This window comes from Motacilla alba, chromosome Z (genome assembly GCF_015832195.1).
Source record: "Motacilla alba alba isolate MOTALB_02 chromosome Z, Motacilla_alba_V1.0_pri, whole genome shotgun sequence".
Taxonomy (NCBI): domain Eukaryota; kingdom Metazoa; phylum Chordata; class Aves; order Passeriformes; family Motacillidae; genus Motacilla; species Motacilla alba.
In genome coordinates, this window is record NC_052046.1 from 18821202 (window position 1) to 18848618 (window position 27417).

General features: G+C 34.7%; 1 protein-coding gene across 4 annotated transcripts in view; it reads right to left on the reverse strand.

Annotated features, from left to right (window-relative positions):
• Positions 1-27417, reverse strand: part of PDE4D (phosphodiesterase 4D) — a 530024-nt gene that overhangs the window by 289000 nt on the left and 213607 nt on the right. The window contains exon 1 of one of the 4 annotated variants that reach the window (XM_038123329.1): positions 21790-22783. The exons of the other annotated variants lie outside the window; for them this stretch is intronic. Within the exon in view, the coding sequence (XP_037979257.1) occupies positions 21790-22058 (269 nt within the window). The 5' untranslated portion in view covers positions 22059-22783. Of the gene's footprint in view, positions 1-21789; positions 22784-27417 lie in introns of those variants that run through there. 4 annotated transcript variants of the gene reach the window in all.

Below are 27417 nucleotides of genomic sequence, written 5' to 3' on the forward strand. Positions count from 1 at the left end.
CTGTCAGAATATGGAAAGATGAAGTTGTGGTTAAATACACATTATCATTGTGCTGAATAGCTCTCAACAGACTTCATGTTTGGATTTTACCTAAACATATTTGATCGCACGTATGCTTTGACATTCACATAGATACATTTATTATGCACTGAAAAAATAATTTATTTGAAACCTGCTTCCTGATCAATGCTGAGTGACCTGGTTCTTACATGAGAGATAGCAAGTGGCTTTTTCAGATTTCCTCATCATCTCACATCTGTGTATATTTTCACAGAAACCCAAGCTCTTTTCCAAGCACTTTAGTCTATCTAAACAATCTGCTTTTTTCACTATTTCTTTTTGAATAACTCCTAACAATCTCATCATCTTTTAAAACTCCTGCTTAGCACCAAGTAGATATTTTCAGACAACTACCCACAATGATTGTTAGAACCCAGGAGTGCTATTTAAGATCCACTGTTAGCTATGCATAGCTAAAGTTGTTTTTTCCCCTCTTGTATTCTTGTATTTATTGCCAATGAGCTTTCTTCAACATGCTTCTTCACATGGAATCACTATTTCTTGACAGCCTTTACTCTAGGAGGTCTTAAAGGGTATAATAAAAAAAGTTATTTCAAAATCCATATATTAAAAAAAAGAACTGGATCATGTTACTTACATTTGCTAACTCATTTAAAAAAAATTTTTAAAAAAAGGAAAAAATACCAAAGGAAACTCCAAAGAAACAAGTGCATAAAACTCAACATATCCCCTTCTCCCCCAGAAAAAACCCCTAACCCACTACACCCTCTAACTAGTTTGAATGATGTTTTTCTTCTGTGAAAACCCATTGCACTAAAAGGGTTTTTTTAATTCCAAAAAGTTTCTGGTGTTTTTTCAGTACAGAATTAAGGCATGCTTGCTAGAAATTCTCTGGATTCTCCAAAACCAAATCTTCCTTCTCCCTCCAAAAACAATTCTATTAAAAATACAGCATCATGTTTGCCACCATCTGATCTTTAGGTAATAACACTGATTTCACAGACAGATGGAAGTAATAGTTTTATGTATTTGAATTATTTTGGAAATACTGAATGAAAAACATCTGGACACATAAACTTACTAATTTTACTTTTGGGGTTTTTTTTGAGCAGTCATTGGCCTCTTAGCGAAGCAAGCATTAAATTCATCACTTGCCATCAGAAGTTCTCCAGCAAAACATAGCCTAAGTTATTTTTTTGTGAACTGTGATAGAAGAAAAATTGGTTTGGTTTTCTGCTCTTCCTTTAACTTTTTGGAACACTTTTATTATCTCTCAATCATTTGTCAGGTAATGCATCAAATGTTACACACATAAACAATGAGTTGTTTTCAAAAGGATTTATAGAGGGGGCTAGAAAAAGCCCATTATCTACCTGTGTGAAACTACAAAAGCTGAAACAAGCTCTGATGAACTGAAGGTATGTTAATAACTTTTAGGTATTGCACAATATATTTCATTCCAATGTATGACAGAACTTACACAACTTTAGAAATACTAATACCTGTCTTTAATACTTGGAATTAGGCTTGATCAATGCAATTAATTTTGGCTATTTAGAGAGGTAGGCAGGGACATAAACCTTAAGCCAGCCCTGTATTCTTTTCTACAGGCTTTGCTGGACTGAAAAATAACACTTGTGGAAAATTATTCTTTTTGTCCAGAAAAATATTTCAAAGAGTCTTTGACTACAAAAATAAAACTTTTCTTAGAAACTGCACATTATCAGACAACATCAGTTTCCATTATACAGCTGTTTAAGCAGAAAGATCCAGTCTTTGAAAATAACTTGACTAGTAACAAAAAGTTTGGGTTCATTCTTTGCACCACAAATGTATTCATTTTTTTCTCTCTTTTTTTTTTTCTTTTTGGGGGGTGGTGTGGGGAAGCTATTTTTTGTGCCAAAATATTTTAATTAAGCTCTATAGGATTCACTTGTCTTTTGTTGAGACTATTAATTCTACTGTTTTCAATAAAACTTTTAAATTATAGATATTGAAGGATTACCAGTCCAAGACTCTTACTTCTTACTTTAGCAACTGGCATAATTTGCCAAAGTTCGCCAAGCACAAAACCTATCAGTTTTTCAGACAGGATATTGATATTATGAATGTGGGAGTTAGTTCTATTTTTCATTGAAACCATACTGCTGATTAACAGAACTGAAATAGTCCTATATTAACTCCACCTGAAAATTTACTTCTTGTTTTTTCTGTGGTATTGTACTGCAATGTAGTAGAACTAATCACACTTTAGAAACCCCCACACCGTTAATGGGTTTACCAATGTTGTGTTCTGCTCAGTACATATTCTGTTCTGAGGTATCAAACACTTCAGCAGGGGAGAGCTAGGGCAAGCTGCAAATGAAGAGGGTTATTTCACTTCAGTTTCCAAGCAACACAGGAAAGTAATGGCTATGCAGCATGCTGGTCTTTGTTCCAAAAGGCGCTAGAACTCATAATTATCATGCAGTTTAAACATAAGCATTTGCTTCTTCCACCTCATGTGTTCCAATCCTTTTTTTTTTTTTTCCTATATTCCATCCCCCCTTTTAGCCATGTTAGAGGACATCCTTTTTCTGAAGCACTGTCTGTCTGTATAATTCACACAGCCACTCCTTGGAGAAAGCCCCTTAGTAAGCGCCTACTACCAATATCATATTAAAATCAAATGATAGCCCAGAGAAGGGCCTCAACGATGGTCAGAGGGATGATCACCTCTACTGTGAGGAAAGGCTGAGAGAACTGGTTTTGTTCAGACTGGAAAAGAGAAGGCCTAGGAGCGACCTAATTGCAGCCTTTCAGTACCTGCAGGGAACTTACAAGGAAGATGGAGAGAGAGTTTTTACATTGGCATGTAGTGAGAGGGCAAGGGGCAATGGCTTCAAACTGGAAGAGTGTAGGTTTAGATCAATATTAGGAAGAAATTTTTCACTGTGAAAGTGGTGAGGCACTGGAACAGGCTGCCCAGAGAAGCAGTGGCAGTCCCATTCCTTGGGGTGCTCAAGGCCAGATTGGATGGGACTATGAGCAATGTGGTGCTCACCACAATGGAAGGTGTCCCTGCCCATGGTGGCAGGGGGATTGGAACTAGATGATCTTCAGAGTCCCCTCCAACGCAAGACATTCCATGATTGTATGATAGCCACGTAACTTTGCCAGTTCTGAACTTCCCCTCTTTTGATTCATGTGGATTAGAAAATGGAGAGGAAGTAGACTTCTGACAGAGGACATTTACTAGCTTGAGCATTGGCTGTTGCATAGAAGATTTAATTTAAAGGTGCTTACTTTAATCATATTGAACAGTAATAGGGATAGTCATCCTAAGTTAAAGTAGCCTGAATTTATTTGGTGAAAATTACCTCCAAAAGAAGTAATAAATATAAATCTAAACTATTTGTTATAAAGAAGTGTGTTAAAAAGGAATAATTTCATTAGAGATCAGTTAAAACTAATCTTTTTTGGTTTTGTTTACTTTCTGGGGTGTTCCTATTCACTCTTGTAGTTCCATCACTGGAAAACCAGAATTTTTTAATCTTCAACAAATCTATACCGTTGAAGCTCTCCTGCAAATTTACCTATGTTGCTATTCAAAAAAGTAGAATATTTACTTTTAACCAATTGCAATGGTTTTCAGTCACTACACATCTCAAATGTGTATTTCTGTAGTGACATACAATACGTAAGTACTTGCATATAATAATGAATAAAATTCTGTTAAAAGTAAACAAGCAAAGCTTCTACTTCCTCTCCGTAAATATATCTATGATATAAATGTAGTATATATTATAAATATATGTGTTATTAGATAACAGTGATTACAGGAGACTGTTTATTCCTCAAGCAGCTATAATTCTGGTCTCAGCTGTAGAAGATTTGCTTAGAGCCACGGAGAAGGTACCAACCCTCCAGGCAGCAACACTTCACTGCAAAGTGATTCCTAACCTGAGTGGATTAAACAGCAGCAGACTGCTTCTGACAACACACCACCCACACCCTTTCCCTGCGTGTTCAGACCTGGCCCTCCCCTGGCATCCATGGCCTCCAACTACCAAAAGCAGTGTAGTTCAAAGAACAATAAAGTCTCACAGCTCCAGTGTTTATGCTTTGTTCAGTGACTGAGAAGAATCAGTTTGCAAGGAGATAAATTATTTTGCCATGTTTCTCTTAATTCAATACATTCATTCTCCCACAAATGAAACAAAACTTCTACATCAGACATCTATGCTGGTCAAAAACAACAATAGATTTTGCTTTCCGAACTAAGTTTTATAACTGTTTTATCTGTTTCTAAATGGATGGCTTATTATGATAAACAAAACAAGAAAAAAAATCGAAGCTTTACAATATGCTCATGCAACTTTAATATATACAAAAATACTCTCAGGTTAAGACTTCAACAAACTCAACAAAACAATTTCCTTTGATTACTCTTTGAGATGTAGATAGATGGCTTGTGCTTTCTGTCTTTCCTTTTATGTACTGAACTAATATGTTTTCCCTCATCTTTCATTCCTGATTTGACTCTTTTTTTTTTTTAATAATGTTCATTTTATGATTGCATGCCTGTCTTTCTGATTTGGCAGTAATAAATGTTCAAACATTTGGGTACTTTATTTAAGACATAAAGAACTGTAAACTATATTTAAAAAGAATATTTACATTTGTGTTGGTCTTGGGTTTTGCACAAAGCTTATTTACAAAACAATGTCTTGGCAAAATTAATTTAACTTGATTTTTTTTAGCAAAGCTATCATAACATTTTACCTACCACTCCCTCCACATTTTTCACAGTAAGGAAGTGGTCAGTATATGGCATTAATTTTCTATTTTTCTTTTCCACAGAGTGCAACAGCAAGGAGAATTTCCAATAAATTCAGTTTCCAATAGCTAATTCAAATTTGCTGTGCTTAAATTATTTTTCTTTTAAAACAGATTTTTAGTTAATTCTTTTTCTTCTTTTTTTTTACCTCTGGAACAATCTCTGTAGTTGTTATTATTAGTAATTATTACAGTAGGACTGTAATATTTGCATTGCTCCAGCTTGAATTTTATAATTAATAAAGATGGTTTTGCTACCATACAAATAGTCCTCATTAGCCCTGGAAGAAAAATTATTTTGTGCTTCTAATGCAATTATAATTGCTATTAGAATAGGAATCTTTTACCTTCCTCCCCAGTTTCTGTTTTTCTCAGAGCTGTAGAAAAAGAATTCTTTCTCTACACAATTTCAGTGCATGTTCTGCAAAATTCAGGGGTCTTACAGGCCTACAGGCGCAGAAGTAGCACACATGAAGATCTCAGGAGGATTATAACCCTTACAATATACAAGAGGCCTCAGAATGCAAAGAAAGAGTTTATTTTGCCATAGGGCTTTTAATCCTTATCTACAGAACAAGTCACCACCTATATGATAGACATTTCATGGAAAGCAAAACCATGAATAAAAACTGTGGATTAACTACTGCAGTTGTGAGTATGGAAATACACACAAACAAGAAGCAGAATATAAAATTAAAATTAATAAAACCCCCAGAGAATGTAGAAAGATATTTGGACTTTAAATTTCCACATTTTAATTCTTTAGTATTTAATTTGTATATATATTTTCTGAAGGTGATTTTTTTAAATTCAGATCTTTACTTTAGCTGAGAAAATAGAATCCTGTCCCTTTAAAATGCAAAACTTTAAAAAAAAAAAAAAAAGTGTTTTAGACTTCAACAAGTCACCATAGCCTTTCTAGTTAAATCCCCAATAGGTTACCATTATAGAAATATGCCAAGATCAGCCAAGAGACCTTTGCTGGAAAAGATCCATCTTTTTTCATCCCAAATGGTTTAGATTACATTCAAGTAAAAGAAAGTATACGGAAAACAAAATATTATTGCTCAATAACCAGCTGAATGCCTGGAAAATACAATCCCACAAATTTAAAAAAAAAAAAAGAAGAAAGTGTATTTTCTGCAGTGTTGCATGTTCACCCATCTTGAATATATTGATGGATGTCTAATGTACTTAGTCAGATAGTCAGGCTCCAGTATCCCAACATTAGAAAATTCATTCACCTCCCTGTAAATCCCTCCTGATATAAATATGGATGTACAGATACAGCCAAGCATACAGAAAAGCAATGAAGAAGACAACATAAAATGACATATTTTTTTTTCATTAAAAAATTAACCAAAAAGCCAAACCTGCACTCAGAAAATACCTACAGGAAAGGTTATAAAGATTTTAAGACTGGCTCTTAAGGGTTGAAAATGCTAAACTTTGTCCAAGCAGCCATAACTTGCCCTTTGTGTACCGAACACATAATGACAGACATGCTCATTAACAGTGATCACAACCATCTCTTCCATCAGACCAGTAATACTTTGGGTGATCAGAACAAATGTATTTTCCAAACAGAGAAAGAGGCAAAAGGGCCTCAAACTGAGGGGTTGCCCCAAAGCTTTTGAAGACTGGAAATTGCAATGCAAAAGATACTGGAAACTGTAATGTATAAAAGGGAACATACACACTGTACTTAAGAAGGAGCCATTACTTTGTTAACCCACGTTTGACATTTTCCCCACTACAGAGGATGTCTGTGCCTTTATCAAAGCAGGTAAACTTTTGCATTGACTGCTCTTCCTGTGAACCAGACATAACTGAGCTTTGGACTGCATAGTCAAGGCTAGTGTAGCACATATGAACTGCTAAGTCTGATGACAACCAAGATAAATTTGTTTGGATGCATTTGTCATGCTCAACTACATTAATGTTTCAGACTTTTTGCTACAGGTCAGTGGGTACTCTAACCATTATATGTCAAGAACATCTGAAATTTTTATTGCTTTAATTTCTGCTAGAGTTAAAAAGTTAAAAACTGTTTTCTTAGACTACTACAATGCCTGGAATGTTGATACCATAAAAAAACTATAAGTGATTATTTTGTATTCAAAAGATGAAAACTGAGCCTTTTCTTAACCTGTAGGCAATGACACCATTTCATACCTCTCAATACTTTTTCCAATACTTTCCAAAACATTCCTGAGATAAATACTATGTTTTATATCAAGTATTTTGAAATTAGAACAATATAACAACTTTTTTGACTCAAAAGCATAGCAACTCATGGCACAGCTAAAAAATCCCAGAATATTTTGACTCAGTCTCACAACATAATTCATAATTAATTATTAGGTGTTGTGATTTAACACTCTATTGAAATAAATTAATTTATTATTATTATTTCACTCTATTGAAATAAATTAATGAATCTCTGCTAATAAATTAATTAGGAAGCATTAAAATTATTCATAATCCTCACCCAAAGATTTTACCCTGAAAAATTATCCATAAGTTACCAGCATAAGCAATATTGTAACAGTCTTTTTTTTATAGAAAAGTTGGATTTTTCCTCTTGTAGTTACAAGGAGGAAATTATTATCCAGATTTTTTTTTGTGGTAGTATTTTTATTTTTAAACACTTTAAGTTAATTTTGAGCCATATCACATTTTAGTCTAACACAATACTGATTATTTTTATTATCCATTGCATGAAAATATAATGATATTCAAACACCATCACTTTAAGGGCAAAAAAACTCCTGAAAAGGTAAAATAACTTCAAGTTAATACCAAGATCCATCACGTTACATGTAATGATGTAACTATGTCAGGAGGAATATGAAAGCAATTAAGATTTCTAGAGAACTACTGATAAATTAGTAGTTGTTATAGGATAGAGAACAGAGCCTTGCTATAGAAAGAGTCAATTTCTCTTCATTAGACTGGATTGTAATAGGTAAATAATATTTGTGTTTGAGAACTTCACAGGAATTAAAATAATCTGAAATTAGATGGTCATCGATACCACTGTAGGTGACCTGCATTGCAACCTGTTTGTCAACATACTGAGGCATTATTAGTCTTCTAGAAGTCAAAAGTGAGTCAGACAATTTTACTGGCCTTCAATCAAATGACTTTCATATACACCCAAACATTACAATTCTCATTTTTTTCCAGCCTTCCTATGCCTCAAATCTTAATGCTGCTGACAAGGCTCCGCTGCTAGGTGGTAGAGTTCTGTGTCATACTCTCACCCAGGTTACTTCATCTGTACTCAAACACCCTAAAACCAGCTACCTTTATACTTCCAGTTGCTCATCTTGCAGTCCTTATCTAAGACTTCTGTTCCTCCTGAAGCCTTTATTTTACCATCTGCAAAAGATAATATATTTAAGCAGACTACTTTGCAAAAGTCACACTTAAACAGTAAGCTTCTCTGTAAATTATTATACAGATGGAACTAGGCATGCAAAAGTATTATTTACCTTTGCAGAATCTATATAAAGAGCTAAGCCTACTCCAAGGCTTAAACATCCTTAAAAGGATTAAAATACATTTTGTGTAATAATTTTGTTTTACAAATTAAGATTGTATAATTAGTAACTACATCACCTTTCTATTGAAAACTTTCTTTCACATTATATACACTAAATTCTGGAAAGGGCATATTCTTTTTTGATGTAGGCTTCCTGAACTTTCCAATCAAGTTTTCTAAACTTCAGTTCTTTCATGAAATAATATATGACACCCTATTGGTTGTAAAGAAATGACTGCCTTTATAATATTAGGTGATTTCCATTTCAAAGTCATTCTTTTTTGTCTTCTTTATAACTCCTTCTGTGACAACTAAAGCATAATGTTCTGTTACAGAAAGGGTGTGGATGGAAACAGCTGCCATTGAACAGCTTAAATTCATAGAACAAGATTATATCAAGAAAACATTACTAAGCAACTTTTACAGGCCAAGGTTTTTACCTGCTCTTGCCATTTTAACAATGATGTTTCATCATGTGCATTCAAATAATTGATAACATTTCTTTATGGCTTTTAAATATTAATAAATTTCTTTTGTTTATTTTTGATTGGTGATGATCTTTGCCCTTTGGACACGCAACTAGCAGCTTGTAGCAAAGACACAACACACCAAACATTTTTGATTTTGTAAGGCATGTCTAGAGCAGTTTTTTTAAATTAAATTAAGCACATAGTCTGGAGAACCATATAGATGAGAATATATGTAGAATGAAAGACAGAAGTTTCCTTCCTTGGAATCAGCTGCAATTTTATTTTTATTCCCCCCACCTCACGTGAAAAAAAGGCCTCATAACAGAAATGAAGCTACTCCTGCTCAGTATACCCCCAAGATTTGCAATAGATGCTCCACAGTCTGAAGGGGTTGTGAAAACCCTTTCTGATGCTATCTATTTAGAATCTAGTTTAATTTACAAATTAGCAATTAAGGATTAAATAGTCACATCTCTTAACAATTCATTCTTGTTTCACAACTACAAACAAACCATTCTTGTTTCACAGTTTGAAACAGAATTGATTTTAAAAAAAATTACTTTTATTGAGCTATTCACAAAGATTCATAAGGCATAAGTACTTTAAATTCATCAGCATAGGGTCCAACCTCTACCTTGTAATATAATCTCTGAAAGAAGAAGATACTGTCATCCCCTGGAAAGCCTTAGAAATTAAAAAGCCACAACTGTTATGTGAAGAGCAGGATGATGATATGGCAGATCATTTGAACTAAGGAGAAAAAGGGAGTTACAACAACTTATCAAAAAACAATCTCAACAAAGATTCTGTAGAGAAGATTTATAATTGTGAAGACACACTTTCAATTTTTTGTGTTATACATTTTTTTAAATAAAAATACTGACAATGTGTATTAGGAAGTACATTCACTTAGAGTTGTTGTTTTGCAAGCTAAATTACAAGATTCTCACACAAGTCATAAAATATTTGAACAACTGTCTGAACAAAATCAATTTAAAATATTATTACCAAAGAAATAACAAAAATATTTACTTTTTTTTTTTCTCACAGAAAGACTTCCATGTAATTAAATATTGGATATCATGCTTCTGAAGGCATGGTTGATATGATGCTGATCTTATTATTTGGAATAATGGGTTTTTTTCTTCACTATTATGAAGAGACAGCAGTACATATGATAGTGCTCCAAGGAAACACTTCCAGACTGGAGCAAAATTCCACAAAAGAGGTCAGAAAGATATTTTGATAATGTAAAAGAGAAATTAGAGAATAATTGGCTGATATGACCACTGAGTATACAGTGAATTTACTAAAAGATGAGATGTTGAAACAAAGTATTCCGTACTCTCAGCAATTTCTTGGAGGTCAGGTGGATGGGAAATTCTGAAATATTTCAAATTAAATATTTCAGTTACAATAAGCTGGTATTTTGTAATATTTTATTAGAAAATTCCTCACAAAATTTATCTGAAATCCATACTTTTCCATTGAAATGACTTTTTACACACTGAAAGATTCAGTCCTATCTTAAACTCAACATAGCTCAGTGTTAGTTTTCAAATTTCTTGCTATAGTAACATGATGGGATGTAATTTTTCGCTTAGTCCACTCCCCTCCCCACTACATGTATTGTTTCTCCTGGCAAGTTATTGTTGATGAAAGGCCAAAAGTTTGAAATTGTCACAGGTTTTATGCTATACTACTGCCAACAGATAGCACCAACAGTTGTGGGGCTTTGGCTGCAACAACACCTTCTCTGATACATAGACACAGACAAAGACATCATATACACATACGCATACATATACCCTGCACAGCCACTGCAGACAATCAGTCAATGCTGTGGCAATGTGATCCCCCCAGCACCAGCCCCAGCTGAAGCCATAATCACCAGTGGGGACTGTGATGACTCAGCTTACTCTGGGCCTTGGGGCATGGATGAAACCTGGCAGCCAAGGGCTGTTTGGAGCAGGGATCCACGCATCTTGCTGCTGTGCAACTGTGACTGTAAGCCATGAACAGTGAACAGCCCAGGCCCCGGGGGCTGTCCTGCAGGGAGCTGGGCTGCACACCAGGATCTCCTCCTGTGCAGGAATGTCTGTCCAGGTTACACGTCAGGGGCGAGCGATTCCTTGCAGCAGCACATTCTCAGTAAGTGATTAATATGGCTTTTAAATTTAACTGCATGTTAAACTTGGACATCTCAGCTGAGTGACACAAGGGATTGATTGTGTACATATAATCCTCCAGGCATAAACCATGTCCATAAACCAAGTCTGTGCTGCTAGGATTGGATCCAGCCCCACCTAAATTCCTCTGTGAGAAGTTTAGGAAGCAAGGGGGCTCTGTCTGAAACTCATGGCTCCACGAATGGGCCTCCCTGACAGCTTTGTCTGACTCTGCCCTCTATGCTGTAAATAGTCGAGTGTACCTTGCCATCGAATCTTGTTAAAAGAGTCACATCTACAGCTGAAATTCGTTACATCAACAAAGCATATCGTAACTTGTTTCTTGCAACTGAAGTGCATGACACCATCCTTAATACACTCACAGGAGAACCACATAGAAGGCACCAGAGAGCAACTATTATCCACAAAATGTGAGAAATATTTAAGTACACAATGATTTTTAAAATGGTCATCTTGTAGCTGGCATAGCTAACTTAGCTCTTGCAGACTCTTGGAAATGAGTGAAACATGCTGCTGTTTAGAAGTTTCAAAAATTTATTCTATGGAAAATTATTTTTTATGAGGGGAATATAGTTCAATGTACAATCATTTCTTAGGCATTGTAATGAACATTGTAGTGATCTGACTGGATTTCTACATTTAAGTATGTGTTCTGTTCCATTTCCCATGACAAGTCATTATTCTTTTTGTTTTGATTCTGTAATGCACCACATGCTACGATTGTAATTAACACCTTTAGAGAATTTAATCTCTATCATGCAAATGTGCATAATAATGAGAAGTTCCAAGAGACAAATATTTTTAAATTAATTATATTTAATTGCTTATGACTGTGCTTATGAACCTGAAGCAGATTTTAAAGGTTTTTACAGTTTTGTACTAAGACTGGAAATACAATAGCTAACTTGTCTGATTCTTCATTCAGTGAACCACCCCATCCCCAAAAGAAAATCATATATTCTATCTGTGATTATATGTGTCTTGTGTAACCCAAAATTATGTTTATAGCAAGGGTCAAACAAAGCAATTATTTGCATATATCTGGAAGACTCTTACAACATTAAAATACATATCAGAAATGCGTACTTATTTAATATGGAAATATATTTTTTTCAAATGAAGATAAAATGATAAAATTTGTTTTGAATAAAAGTTGTTAGCTGCTCTATTCTATATAAGGGAAGAAAAATTAATATAGACATGATCTTAAAACATTTTTCAGAGATTCAGTATCTAATACATTCTAACTTATTCTGGAGATTGTCAGGTTCAGCAGATGCAGATTTATGACAGAAGCCAAATAAAGTATAAACCACAAAAAAACCCACATATATATTCAAAATACATAGTTCACATGTTCAATCACTTTATTCACAATTATTTAGTTGGGTTTTTTTAATTAGCAAAAAGTTATCAAGAGACTATCCCAAAGATAAATTAGTGCATTAAGGAACACCATGAAAGTTCCTGGACATTCCAGCTGCAGTTAGTCTGATCCATAATACATTTAATTATATGCCACTTGTTTTTATATTTTATGACACCTTAAAATATTCCAAATTTATTTGAACAATAAAAGTCTGTTACTAGTAGCCTACAATAACTTTACTCCACTATCAGGAATACACCTATTAAGCACTTGTCACAGTAAGATTATAACTGATAAGTTCTATGTTATAATAAGAATACTTAATGAGTGTTGATAAATTTGGTACACTGAAGAATACCAAAGAGATGTGATCATTAAGAAAAATACAATCTAAGAATAAAACAGGTCATAATTAAAACATTAGAACACTACCATGAGTGTTTCTTCATTAAAAATAAAAATAAATGAAATGCAGTATATCCTTCTTGTCTTACATTTCACCCTGTGCATGTAAATTTTACTTTTTTCCGATTAATTCTGTATGCGTCCTTTTTTAAACAACTGAATGCAGAGGTTTAGTGAAAGTAAACCATTGAAAATAACAGATAAGAGATACTGCGTATTTACTAAGAGAGTAATATACAACTACCAGAAGAAAAGTTTTCTGCCAATATGAAGCATTAGCCACAAACTGTCATGTCCTGTTGGATGACAAAGAAGATAAGAGAGCTTTTTGAGGGTTTAGAAGATGGAAAATCAACACATAACAACATTTACTAAGTTTACTATATAGTACAATATAGTATAATAGAATGTATAGTATAATATAACATACTATACAGGATGGCAATAGAAATTTTACAAGATTATTCCTAAAACTCTGTAGTGAGAGCAGATTCCAATATTAACAAGCTTCTCTAGTGACCAAGATCAAATATTGGGAGTAAATGAATGAAAGGACAGGTCTGGCAGCATCCCACCACAACTGAGGGACTACTGCATATACAGCCTAAGGAATGTGAAGACAGGTAACAGTTCTAAACCTGCACATTTCCTCCAGATCAGGACAGAAATCAGCCTTCTGCAAACGTTTCACTGTTTTTCCAAATAAAGTAGAAGTCTGATAGTACTCTGCCCACTGACAGAGTAAAATTTTCTGGTTCCACTTAACAGTTGCTCCTTAAAGTACTGGTAGCTTGACAGACAGAGATGATGAGACCCTTCTCCCAGTCCTCTTTTTGACTTAAATGCTAATTTGTCTATTGTTGGAACAAACTCTTGCAAATTTTAAGCTCAGTGTTCTCCTGGATGACCAGTGGAAAAATTCATGTGCAGAACTAAATGAAACAGAAGAATAAAACACCAAAAAAGTCATGAAATACAGAAGAAACGTCATAAGAGGGAAAAAAAATGGAGTAATACCTACAAATCCCAAAGAAGATGAAGCTCTTCAAGAATGTATGAAAGAAAAAGCTAGCTCATTGTTAGACTGTGCTAAAAAAATTGTAGTATGTATTCCCATGACAAACACTCCTAAAGATATTAATTACTACAAGAAAACAAAAAGGGAAATAAACTTCTTAATATTTTATAACACATTGGAAACTTTAATGTTTTGTGTATGGAACTTATGAAATCTTTAAGGCCAAAGTACGGAAGACTCGATACTCCAGATGGAGGGAATGGCTCACTTTGCAATATAAATTTGAGCTGTCATAAAACTTTGTGTCAAACTGAAAAAAAAAAAAAAACAAAACAGGCAAGATACATTGGGATGGCTCAAGAACCAATAAACTTTTACCATCAATAAAATAGTAATTTACTCATGCAAAGTTAAAATGAAAATAGCAAGTTTGAAAAGTGCAGTCAGAGTAATGTAGTAAGGAGCAATAGGGAAGACTGCTTGAGTGTAACAGGCTTGTGTTACACAGTAAACTAAAAAAACTTGTAGCAAAACCTACTGAAACCTTTTGCATATTTTCAAAAAATATTCTATAAAATAGATAGTATCATATCACAAAAGCACAATATTTAAAACCTTTACAATCATGTATAATTGCTTGCGATACAACTAGAGTAAGATATAATAAAAACTCCAGCACTTTAGCAAAGTGGTTTTAGGTTTTGAGATAAGTACTAAACAAAAGTAGAACTCCAAGAACTCTGTTTCACCACTGCTAATTTTTTTAGAATTTCTCCCAAATTCTGTCTAACACAGGCATGCCATTAAAGACAATAGGTCAGAAATTAGCATGGTCCAGGAATAGAACTTCAGTAACTAAAACTGATGAAGACATTTCAATTTTAGAAGGCAAGCAGGTCATAGGCAAGAAAAAAGGCTCAATCAAAATGGTTTGAGTATTTTCCACATTTTATTTTGAAAAAAAAAGGAGAGATGCAACAGGTTGTTTTATATATTACAATTCCTGTACTACCAAATCTAGTCAGCCAAATCCATCACCCATTTGCTCTGTTTTTCCTTGCTCAGTTATTTGTCCCTGTACAATAAAAATTTAGAATTTAGTCTTTGATTGCTCACTGATCATTCTGAAGTGGTTTTCAATTTCCTACCCTGTACTACAAGCTCTCTTTAACACAACTCTTACTTGAGAAAATGCATCCTCGCCATTTCTTTCTTTATGGAAAAATTACCTTTTTTCTCATCTGTCTTTCTTCAGCTGTGGAGAAGCAGTATTATTTATCTGTGGTAAATAAATTTGTCAGCAGTTAATACCATTCTGAAGCATTCTCAGCTTACCACAAACCATTCTGTAAAATACCAGAGACCATAATTTTCTCAAAGCTTATTCTTTTTCTCTGCCCCACTAACCAATGCATCCATACTAGCATGCACTTCCTAATGGAACAGAATTTCAAGAGTGGATATGTGGATTGAGTTACCTTATACAAGATGCTATATTTTATGTAAAGTGGTTCACATATTTTTTTAGAAAAGGAGTGTGATAGCTCAGTCTAAAGTCTGAAAAAAAATGGAATAGAGTCCATTCTAATATGCCAGGTGTTACCTTGACTAAAACTTTAATCACTGCAATAAGAAAGTGTGAATAAGGTTTATGTGAGAAAAACAAGTAGTAGAATGTGGAAACCCAAGACACTGGGAATATTTCTCTGTCTGCTCTGGGGTGCCCTGACCCCCAGGAGAGCACTGACTTTGACCCTCACTCGTGGAGAAAGTTTCCTAGACTTCAAGATAGATTGGAATCCACAAAAGTGTGAAATAGATTATAGAGAGTAGTGTAGGTGTATCACTTGGTGAGAAATTTAAGTTTTGGGAATTTTAGTATGTTGTGGATGGAAGCAAGATGGAGGGCATAGGGCATTGTCCTGGGTTTCTTCTTCACACTTCTTCTTCCTCCTCCTTCTTCATGGGTTTGGGTGATGTTTTGTAATCAGACAGAAAAGTCCGCGTTGCGGGCTCTGTGGGATCAGTTATTGGGTTCAAAGGAAAAATAATCTAGGTGTCAGTTCTTAATTGGATAGTTTAGTCTTAAAAGACCTTGTAACAAGAGACTGTTAGCCGTTTTGTGCCTTCTAATAAAAAGCTGCCGAACTCATGGTTGTGAGACTGTTTTACTGATAAGAAATAATAAACACTTGAGTCTGAACATGAACTACCGTCTCAAGTGCCTTCAATCCCAACCCAGGGAAACCGATAGCAGGAGAAACCAAGATTTTTTTTTAAATTTATTAAGAACTAGTGAGATTACATAGGCATGGATGCACTTTATTGTCATAGAATTATAGAATATGCTGAGTTGGAAGGGACCCAGCAGGAATATCAAGTCCAACTCCTGGCCATATGGAGGACACCCCAAGAGTCACATCATGCACCTGAGAGTGTTATCTAAATGGAGTTTTAACTCTTAAGGCTTGGTGCTGTGACCACTGCACTGGGGAGCCTGTTCCAGTGCCCAACCACCTTCAGGGGGAAAAATGTTTTCCTGATATCCATCCCCTGGCTCAGCTTCATGCCATTTCCTTGAGTTCTGTAACTGATCACAAGAACGAAGAGATCAGTACCTGCCTCTCCATTTTCCCTCACAAGGAAGTTGTAAATTGCAATGAGGTCTCTCCTCAGTCTCCTCCAGGCTGAATAAATCAAGTGACCTGAGGCACTCTTCACATGACTTCCCTTCCAGACCCCTCACAATCCTTGTGGCCTTCCTTTGGATGGTCTCTAATAGGTTATTGTCTTTTTTTTTATTGTGGCACCCAAGAACTGCCCCTAGCATTCAAGGTGAGGCTGCCCCAGTGCACAGCAGAGTGAGTAGGACAATCCCATCCTTGATGCCTCACAGGACACACTTGGCCCTCCTGGCTTCCGGGGCACTGCTGGCTCATGTTCAACTTGCCATGCACCAGAACCCCAGATCCCTTCCCATGGCATGCTCTCCAGCCTCTCATTCTTCAGTCTACACACAGCCAGTATGGCCCTTTCTTGGGTGCAGAATACATCACTTGCCCTTATAAAACTACATCTTGTTTGATGCAACTCAGTAACCTGATGGTAAACATCATCTTACTCAAGCAATCCCATCTTCTTAAACTCTATACGAAGCCTCATGTCCATGCTGAACAGCTCCTACTCTCCAAGCCTTTCCTCACAGGAAAATTGTCCCATCCTGATCATTTTTTTGTCCCTTCTCTGAACCTGCTTCAACAGGTTCATGTAATTCCTCTGGTGGGGACCCCAGAACTGTATACAGTACTCCAGGTGGGGTCTCACCAGCATGGAGTAAAGGAATAGAACCTCCTACAATCTGATGACCATGTTGCTTTGGATGCAGCCCAGTATATATTTGGGCTTCTGAAGTATTTATTCAGTTACTATCTTGTGTAGATACCTGCTTTGACATTTCTTCCTTTTGAAATTACTTCCATATGCCAAAATGTAATTACTTTAGTTCCTGAAAAGCACAGAGTAGTGACAGAGAGGAAAACATAGGTATTAAAAATCTTTTAGCAAAAGTTATACTGAAAGTTGGAAAAAAAGAGTAGTGATAAAAAACATATTGATTCAGTGTGGTAGAGCTTCTGGTTTCAAAGTTGAAATGCACTGAACCAGGCCGTGTAGAATCACATCAAATTAAATAAGTTGCTCTTCTGCAATCTACCTATAGCTAACACTTGAGGTTCTGTTGTTTTTTGTAATTAGCAGTAAAAGTGCATGAAAAGATATTGTGCAATAAAAATAAAGACAAACCTGGTTTTATGGGTACACTTATGACAGTTACATTCCTGAAACTTGAAATGGCACACCTTGCCCATATCAATCTAAACTATTTCTAAGGCATCTATCATTTTCATATCTGAATGCCAAAGTCAATGTAAAATATTTACTATGGGTGGGGACAAAGACTGACTAAATTCAGATAAAAGTACTCCATTTAACTGAGCACATATTTGTATTATTAATTGCATTAAATTCTTAGGTTTGTCTTAAAAACTTCTAATGAGCAGAAAGCCCTGAACATCAGGAAGTACTAAATGACCTCCATAAGAGCTGGAGAGGGAACAGTTATCAAAAGGGAACCCTCACATTGGACATTTGAATTAACAAATACACTTTACATCACTTAGAAGACAGGCATATATGACTAACTCCTGTCTCTGAACACACACACACACACACACACACAAGCAAATACACTGTGCAAACTCATATACAACACAGAAAAAACCAACTGGTTGATCATTTTGTATTCACTGAGAAGTATTAGGGCAGCAAACAAAAGTCAAAAAAAAAAACAAGCACATGTGTTCCATGTCTTCATACTTTCAATTAAACAGATATAATTTAGTTGTTATGTTTCACTGACCTTACTATCCTGCTCCAAATATTTATCTTTCTTGCTTTTCCTCCCTTTACAGAAAGGAATTTTTCATAGAAAATTAAGGAAAGCTGACTTTCCACATGAGTTAACTAGGAGTGTATGATTTAAAATATCTAAACATCCTTCCACAGATCTTTGTACAGCGTGTGTGTGAGGGATCACACACGCTGGATATCCACACAGATGGGAACTGACAGTCTCCTTCTCTCTCTCCTCACAAATCAAAGTGTGTGTGATTCCATCCTTGGCAAGACAGATCTGTCCTGCCAAAAGGCACTGAGGTAATCAGCCCTTTTTGAAAACCTTATGAAGACCAAATCAAGACAATCCAGAAACTGATTTTGTCAAGCACATACCAGAGGACTTAATTTATCTTATCCAGATGAAGATTACTTGCACAGCTGTAATACGTGCTGTGGTGTCACTATACTGGTGAGATTTAAAGCATTATGAATACTTTTACAGTAATACAATATAAGACAGATACGTGAGGAAATGGAATTTAGGTTTGGGTAGAGTTTGTTTGAAATCCTGGCCACAAAATTTAAACACTTGTAGGTTCTGTGGTTTTTTTTTCCTACAGACTGTAGACTGATACTGTTTACAGACTGAGAGGAATCTGGGCCAAAAGTTCAAGATAACTAGTTTTAATTTCAGTTTTAGGCAGAACTAACATTCTCGGAAACTGAGGGATATTCAGCAATTTCTCCAACAAAAATGAAGGCCTTATGCACCTCTTCCACTTAAACCTTCTATTTCAACTCAGAAGGCGGTATTTTTTCCTCTCTAAAATCCTTAAAGTAGCAGTTTACCTTTCAAGTGCTTGAATGAATTCAGGGGTACAGCTAGAGAAGAATAAAAAAAAGGAAGTAGAGAAGGACTTGTAAAATGACTAAAAATGATAATCCAATTATTACTGTGAAAAGATAATGGTCACATGATAAAGAAATTGCATTTTGGTGTCAAAAGTTCTACAATCCAAGCCATTACACAGGGTGAGTTATAGACTTTATGATAAAAAAGGGGGAGAAATGGATTGCCAGAACAATTCATAAAACTCCCACTCACTTCTTGACTGTATGTGAACGCTGCTTCAGAACCTTGAAATCAGGGAGCTAGGTACAATCTGAATTAGGCGGTTTTAGCACTCTGGATCTGTGGTGGCTGTTTGGGATCACTGCAACACACAGCAGTATCTTTAGTGGCATACATTTACTTCTTATGCTATCTATATAAATAATCTAATCACCAGAAAAAAATAAGAAAATTTAAAAAATAAAATTAGAGACATTTTGCAAAGTCAGAATGGCTTACCAACTTACTGGTGGTTTGAATAAGAACGTTCTTAAATATTTAATGCCTGTATGAACAGCACACTAAACAAAAAAAGATATATACATTAATTAAACAACTTTCTTGAATTGCAAAAGACTGATTACCTTAGAAAAATAAAGCAGAGATGTTCATTACTACAGTGGGCCAAACTAACCCCAGAATGGATCCTTCATAGTATAACATTTTGAATTAAGGTCATAACTACTCCATTTTCAAATGTACTGCTTTCCTATAAGCTGTCTAAAGTGTATTATATGCATATGGAATTAAAACCACTATAGCGCTTATGTAGCCCCACATCTATCACATAGCATCTCAGTTTTCTGACTAGATAACCAAGTGAGGATGTATCAGTAACTACAGATTTGATGGTATTTGGCAAAAAATAAATTTTGTGAGCCCTTTGTAAGCCCATAAGCCTGTAAGTCTTATCATGTAGGTCATTGCTTTGTCACTTCAGAAATACTGTTCTTTGCAGGTTCTCAGGTAATTAATTGTAACTTGCTGCTTGACTCTGTACTTCTCTACTTGCTGGAAAAAGACATTATTACCGTCATCAGCCTGTCTCATAAATCATAACAATGAAGTATTGATTTCAGGTTTAGTATTTCACATATTTGGGAAAACCTCAAGTGTTTTCTACACTCATCATGGTGAATAAGGCATTCTACACAAACTTCTGAAGTTCACTAGAGAAAATGCATTTAAACAAAATTTCACTTTATAATACTATGCAAGCCTGTATCCTTTTATGTTGCCCAAACATATTTGTTAACTTCACATCTGTCCTTTTTCTTTGTCTGTCATACTGGACTGCCTACACATGTATAATCACATACGATAATTTCCCTCTCTAAATCTTCAGAATTTTTTTTCATCTAACATTGTAAGCCAAATCTGCCTGAATTACTTTTTTAACGTGCACATTCTTACGTATAGAATGCTTTATAAATTATTTAACACAGAACAGCAGTTGGGATTTATGCACAACTGTTAAAGAAACATTAAATATCCTGATTTCATTCAGTTTTCTATTTTACACATGCAACATCTGAACAGGTACATTGGTTTCAAAGAAGTATTCTTAAATTATGAAAGCACATGGTTTTTCTTATGCTTTTCAGTGGTAAAAATATTATTTTATATAAGAAATACTTTACATAAATACATACATAGTAAAGATTTAAGCACACGAGTATACAATGTGCAATACACATACCAATCACATAACTATAGTGTAGATCTAATTTCAGACTAATGAAGATAAACTTCAAGAGCATATTCATTTACTGCTTAGAACGCATGACTTGTTTTCTTTGAGCATATGTCATCACCCTCCTTTCTTTATATTACATTTTCATTAGAGGAATAATGGGGTGGGAGGCGGGGGTAGGGAAGAACTCACAAACAAAAAACTCAACCATCTCAGGACCATCAAAGCAAACACAAATGTGATTTTGAGTTATAATAATCTCATATACAACACCTTTTGAAAGAATAATTTAGAAGTAATTAAATAATACTGCTGTTTTACAGGAGATAGGTGGAAAAAATGAATGCCCTTTTTAGATTTGATCACAAACACATCTAAGAAGTGATCAAGTTACCAAAGAAATACTACTAGCGAATCATTTACCAAGGGCTTCCCTTACCACCTTTCCTGTTTTTCTAGACCGTGCTTTAATAAAAATCACTGTTTCACATGAAATATTTATTGCTATCATTCTTCTTCATCATGCCCTTCTTAATTTGAGCACTGTTAAAAGATAAATAGACATAGTTATTCTGCTAAGAGGCTGAGTGGCTCAAAATTGTCAATAAAAATGATAATGTTTTCAACAGGCACATTAAAGAAAAGAATTGCTAAGTCACTCTGGGTAGAACAGCACAGAATGAAATAAGTACTTTTTTATTTTGGAGGGAGAGGAAAGAATGGAGTTATTACCTAAGAAATCAGAGGAAATTCAGCAGACTTTGTACAAGGAAATATATATTTTCTGACTTGCTATGAATTGCTATTTAAACTTCTGGACTGCAATTAAGTTTAGTCAAAAATTAGAACTGTCTATTTCAACCAGAGAGATTAATGCACAGGTCAAACAAAGAAACAGAAGCACTAATACCACAGAGATAAATATTCCATTTAAAAGAATTAATATTTTATCTCAACCACCTCAGCACTTACCAGGTATGTGCCACAGTGAAACGACGCTGTTTTGGTATGTTGCTATTTAAAAACATCCTTCTCAAGAGCCTTGGAGAATTTCGGGGAGAAATAACTGGACACAGCCGGGGAGAAGCAGGTGAAGATTTTTGAGTTGTCCTGGACTTTTCATGTTGCAACAGGTTTTCCCTCAGGGTCTTCACAAGATCTTCATTTAGCCATGGATTTTGACTGTGCGTATTATCCACTTCAGGAAGAGGCAAATTGTCCGGACTTGTCTGCTGAGCCATGTTTCTCAAGTAACTTTGTTATTAAGGTCTAATAGAATTGAATGTTGACCTAAGTGCTTAAAATATTTCCGTTCTAAATCAGTTCCCAAGAACTGTTCAGAGACCCTGCACCAGTTCAGCGTATTCTGTTTTCAACGTGGTGTTGCCTGCCCTTAACGTTTTTCTATAGATAATGATCTACAAAGGAAAAAGCAAGCTAAGTCCTCCACAGAAACCGATTAAACATTACCACTCCTTTCACAGCCCTGCTGCCAAAGATCACTTCTGAGCTATCATAGCAAGTGAGCACGGGAGGAAGAAATTGCTTTAGCACAACCTTTATCAGAGCTGTAAAGCTGCCTGCTAAACTATCGTAACTAATGTGCTGCAGCTGCTTGAGTGACTTCTGGTTATGTACATAAAAAGTGCTGGAGGAGGGCTTAAACATCAGATGTGAGCTCCTTTTGTTTGATTATTCTTTCCTTTGCTTATTCCTGAACTTTCAGGGATGTGGAGAGGAAAGGGGACTGCTGAACAACCTCTTCTGTTTTTTCAAGGATCTACCATGTTCATCTTTGTCCCCAGGAAAAATTTAAGATGCCAAATTATTACCATTTAAGCTAAAAAACGCTGCAACTAAATAGTGCAAAAGGGCTTAGTTTCTGCCTTCTCCTCCCTGCCCTCAAGTCAGTTTACCACAACCAGTTTTCAAATGCACTTAGGAAAGTCAGTCACTTGCTACCTTATATTCTTCAGAAAAATAAACCTAACATTTAAGAGATGCACACAAAATAAGACTATGACAGCTACTAATATGTGTTTAATGAGATAATCTTATTTTAGTATTTTCATCATAATATTACCACTGTTTCAACTAAGGAAATGCCTTTTTTCTATTCACAGATGATGGGGAGATATCAAATATCAAAATATCAAAAGCTATTCAAAGAGAACTTCCAGAAGATAAAAAGGCAAAACTACTCGCATTTATTTGCTGAATGCATACAGCTAATAAATCTCATATTTATTTTCATGTAATTATGCAAATAAGATGTTGGTGCAATTTTATGGTACAACAACACCTTTGTCAATCAAATCTGAGCCTTATATTTTTTTACAGTTTTAATAAAATAACTAACTTCATTTATTACAGAAGACAAAGACTTTAAAAACATGTTAAACTCTGCTGATAACTCACTAATAGCAGATGAACTCTAAGAAAGGGAAGTAAGGGAAAATTTGCTTAAAGTCTTGTTTTACAGCAACAGTTACAAGAACAGTCTTTTCAGTTAGAACCATACTTCCTGTTCATCCCACAGGATTAAAGAATCAACATTTTGTCACAGATTTCTCTGTGAGATATATCTTTTTAAAATCAGAACACTGGTTTCATATAATTTTCATTGTTGCAATATATTTTTCCTCTTATACTTTGTCTTACAATTTCCTTTGTGAATAAGAATTTCCTTTGAAGCACACACAGTGTCTTGGCTTTCAGTGAGATGAAGGGTGTTTACAATTGCATGACAAGGTGTGAAAGGAAAACACGGCTCTCTGTTTTGCAGCAAAATCAGAAATCCTGCAAAAGAAGCTTTCTCTCACAATGGAGAGGAATCACCTTTGTACTTAGCACTGAAGCCACAATTCCTGATGAGAATTATAAAGGGAACATCATGATACTGACAGGAGTAGATGAGAACAGGAGAGGAAAGGTCAGCTTACATTAAGAATGACATTGCTATCAGGTGTCAACCCCATTATGTAGACAAGTTTTAACTGTACTGCGTCATATGTGAAATTTGATAACAATGTACTTGCAAATTTAACTCAGTATTGAACAGCACTACAGAATACAGTAATCACTGTGAATTGTGTTTTTGTGTATTTTTCTAAGATTTTATAGAAAATTTAATCATTATGTAAAACTTAACACTCACCAAATGTAGAATAAAGCCCAGATATTATTAAAACTACAAAAAAACAAAATTTTAAGCTGTTTCATTAATAAAATTTAAACTGGACATAAGGTGTTATTTCACAGACAGACAAAGAATTTTATAAAATCATAACACATAACTACCACAATAACTGCTTTCAGACCTTCTTGATTGAAAGAGTAGTAGACACAGAACTGGTCTTCAACAAGTAGACAAAATAAAAACATGATATATCAAAATGTTTTTAACTGTGCAGAAAAAAATGTCACCCTCTGTTAGACTGTTATTTTTTCTTCTTTAGTAAAAAACACTAGCAATTGCATAATAACTCCAAGTACTTCTTTTAGATAATGCAGTCTCTATAAGTAGAGATATGTTCTTTTATGCTATGAAATACTGCCATCTGATGTCTATTCCAAAGCATAGTCTTCAGACAACTCCAGTGGCTTTAAAAAACTAGTCAAATTAACCCATTGGAGATCAACAATCAATGATGTCATTAAGACCATTAACATTTATCATAGTGGGCCTCGGATGATATTTTAAGGTGTTCTATGTTTCAAAGGTAATTATGGAAGAGAAAAGCCCATGGATCAGCAGTTTTATTACCCTTGTTCTTAAACTAAGTCAACAAGGGCCATTGACACCTTGCATTGCAGGTATTGAGAGGGTTTGTTACATTTTCAAAGAGGTAAGACACCATGTTTATAGAACAGCAGGATAAATCCTTTTAACAGAAGTGAACCAACTTGTTATTTGCATGAATAGCTAATGAAATGCTTTTCCTCACTGTGTTAGTAGGTTAAATTTCTGAACAGAGATTATCCATGTCCCAGATACCTCATTTTGGCCCATCTTCCCCCTTCTTGTCCTCAAAGGAAAAATAAAAGCTATGAAAAGTCTCAAGCATACTCATAAATTTAAATTTAAGCCTGTGGACTGATTTTTACCATAGACTAGAAACATGAACAGTCCTCACTGTAATAAAAAGCAGAGATCTAACTTCCAGCAATATCAAATAAGCATTATATGAGTTAGACAAAATGCTCAGGTTAAGAGTCAGTAATTGGGGGAAGATAAAGCAGAAAAATGGCAGTAGCATGAGGTGTTTATGCAGGTACTAAAGACTTGAAATAAAACTGCTCCATAAAGAAAAAATAGCATTTCCCATTGATTTTATTAAAAAAAAAAGACAGCAAAGTACTACTTTTTCTATAAAGATTGATTGAGAAACAGCCCTACTAGACTGTGTTTTATTAAAAACATCTCATTTTCTTACAAAGGTCACCAAAATTATTAATAAAACTTTGAAAAACTTCCTCAGAAAAGTATTTTTACTGCTTTTATTCTGATGAGTTAATTTTCTGGGCTCTTTTGTATTGAAATGAAATCACTGAAAATTTCTAATAAATTCAATCAAAATAAATAGGTATATTTACTGGTCCTTTTGAAAAAAGAAATTTGAGAGCTGATACATACCTAATTTCCTAAAGTTCATCTTGACAGTGCTTTAAGCATGTTGTATTGTCCTATTTAAAGGCACTAACAGTTAAATCTAATTTTGCAGATTTTGTATAGTCACATCTCATAGGTAAAAGATATAACAAGAACAGATGTGATTCTGCCTGCTATACATTCAACTGCATCATTATAAAGCTCAAGGCAAAAGCGCATAACTAGAATCTTCTAATGAGGGAAATTCATTACAAAAAAATCTAGAAGTGCCAGTAGCTTTTATTGTCTTCCCATGACCACCTAAAGATAATAAAAATGAAATTAAAGTGTGCAGTTCTTGCGCTTTTCACAAACTTTCCTAAGAAATATGTACCTTATGAAAAATTTACTTTAAAAAAATACAAAAAATAGGCTTAAACTGCTTACTTTTCTGTAAGTAAGTTACTTACAAAGACTTTCTGAGCTGCTGCATATAGAAAGAATAAGTTAATTGATTCTGCAGAGAATACTGTGCAAGATTAAACAAGTATTTGAACTCACATAAAAGGCAATGAACAAGGATTTTAAAGTACTTTCTTTCTAACAACTACTTTGAACACAGAGTATGATAAACTTATTTCAATATTTTAACTGCTAATCAACATATAAAATCTATTATGTGATTGTGTCTTTTTAAATTATCTTGGACAAAGTTTTTCTTATTAGAGAATAAATGCAGTCACTTGGAAGGAGCAGAACTTTTTTTACATCTTACTTAGGACCGAGTAGAGAATTCCAGACACATAGTAATGCAAGCCAAAAACAACCCTCCAATGAGTTGAGGGTTCTTCTTTGAAAGCAAGCAGATCAGTATCACAGGACCATAGAAGTTGATAATGGCCTCCCCTGATCAAGTCCACTCTCCTGCTCAGAGAAGGAGCTCTGAGCAGGAGAGGTAAGGCCAGACCACACTGAGGCACTAGGGCACCTGAGAGTGGCACAGAAGCAGAGAGAAAAGAAGAAAAAGTCAGAGGTGGTTGTGAAGAATGGCTGGTATGCCATGGTTTAATTTTCTGGAGTAAATAACACAATACTGAAAGTAGGCAGTGACGGAAGAGAATTGTTCCAGATAAAGAAGAAAATAAGAATCTTGGATAACAATATGATTCTTATATGGAAAGAGAGGTTAATAAATTAATTGAGGAGCATAGTAGTGAGGAGGAAAAGGATAAAAGAAGAAATTATCAGGTGACAGAAGTCTTAATAAAATGTTATGTGTTAGCAAAGTTCAATACCTGTCAATTGTCACATTCTCAAAGAGCTGGGACAGTATTCATGTATTTGCCATTTGCAGAGTAATGTTTATCAGACTAATGTTTTCCTAGCAGTTATGTGCACAGCCTCCTGAGGAGACCATAGGTACCCATGCAGCTTCCTACAGGAACTAAGAAGGGGACTAGTTGCACTTAGCACAAAAATGGCAGGCATAACCCAAGAGATAAAACCTTTAACAGACCAAGGTATGGGAAACACATGCACCTCTAAATATTCAAAGGAAATCTAGGCTGCTGTATTCACTTTTTGTCTTTGATCTGAGTACATTTTTAACATCCTAACAGAACAATGTTACCTAAAATGGCATTAAAACACCTTTCAAAATCATAATCAGATACACATCCATTTACAAATATATTTTAAAAAGAAGAACAGAATACACATGATGGTGGGTATAGTATGTTTAGCACTATAATGAAACCATTTGCTGTGACTTAAAATTCTAGAGAATTTTAAGAGAATTAAATTTAAGAATTAATTAATTTTAGAATTTTTAGAGAACTTCCATTCTTGAGAAGTTTCTAATAAAATGTTTCAGAATATCAGCTCAAATTCACTTTGCAAGTCAATAAAATGTGACATCATCAATCTTTTTTTTCCCATGTTTGAAAATGTTGTCATGATTCTACAAAAACAAACAAACAAACAAACAAAACCCCACAATTTATGGGGTA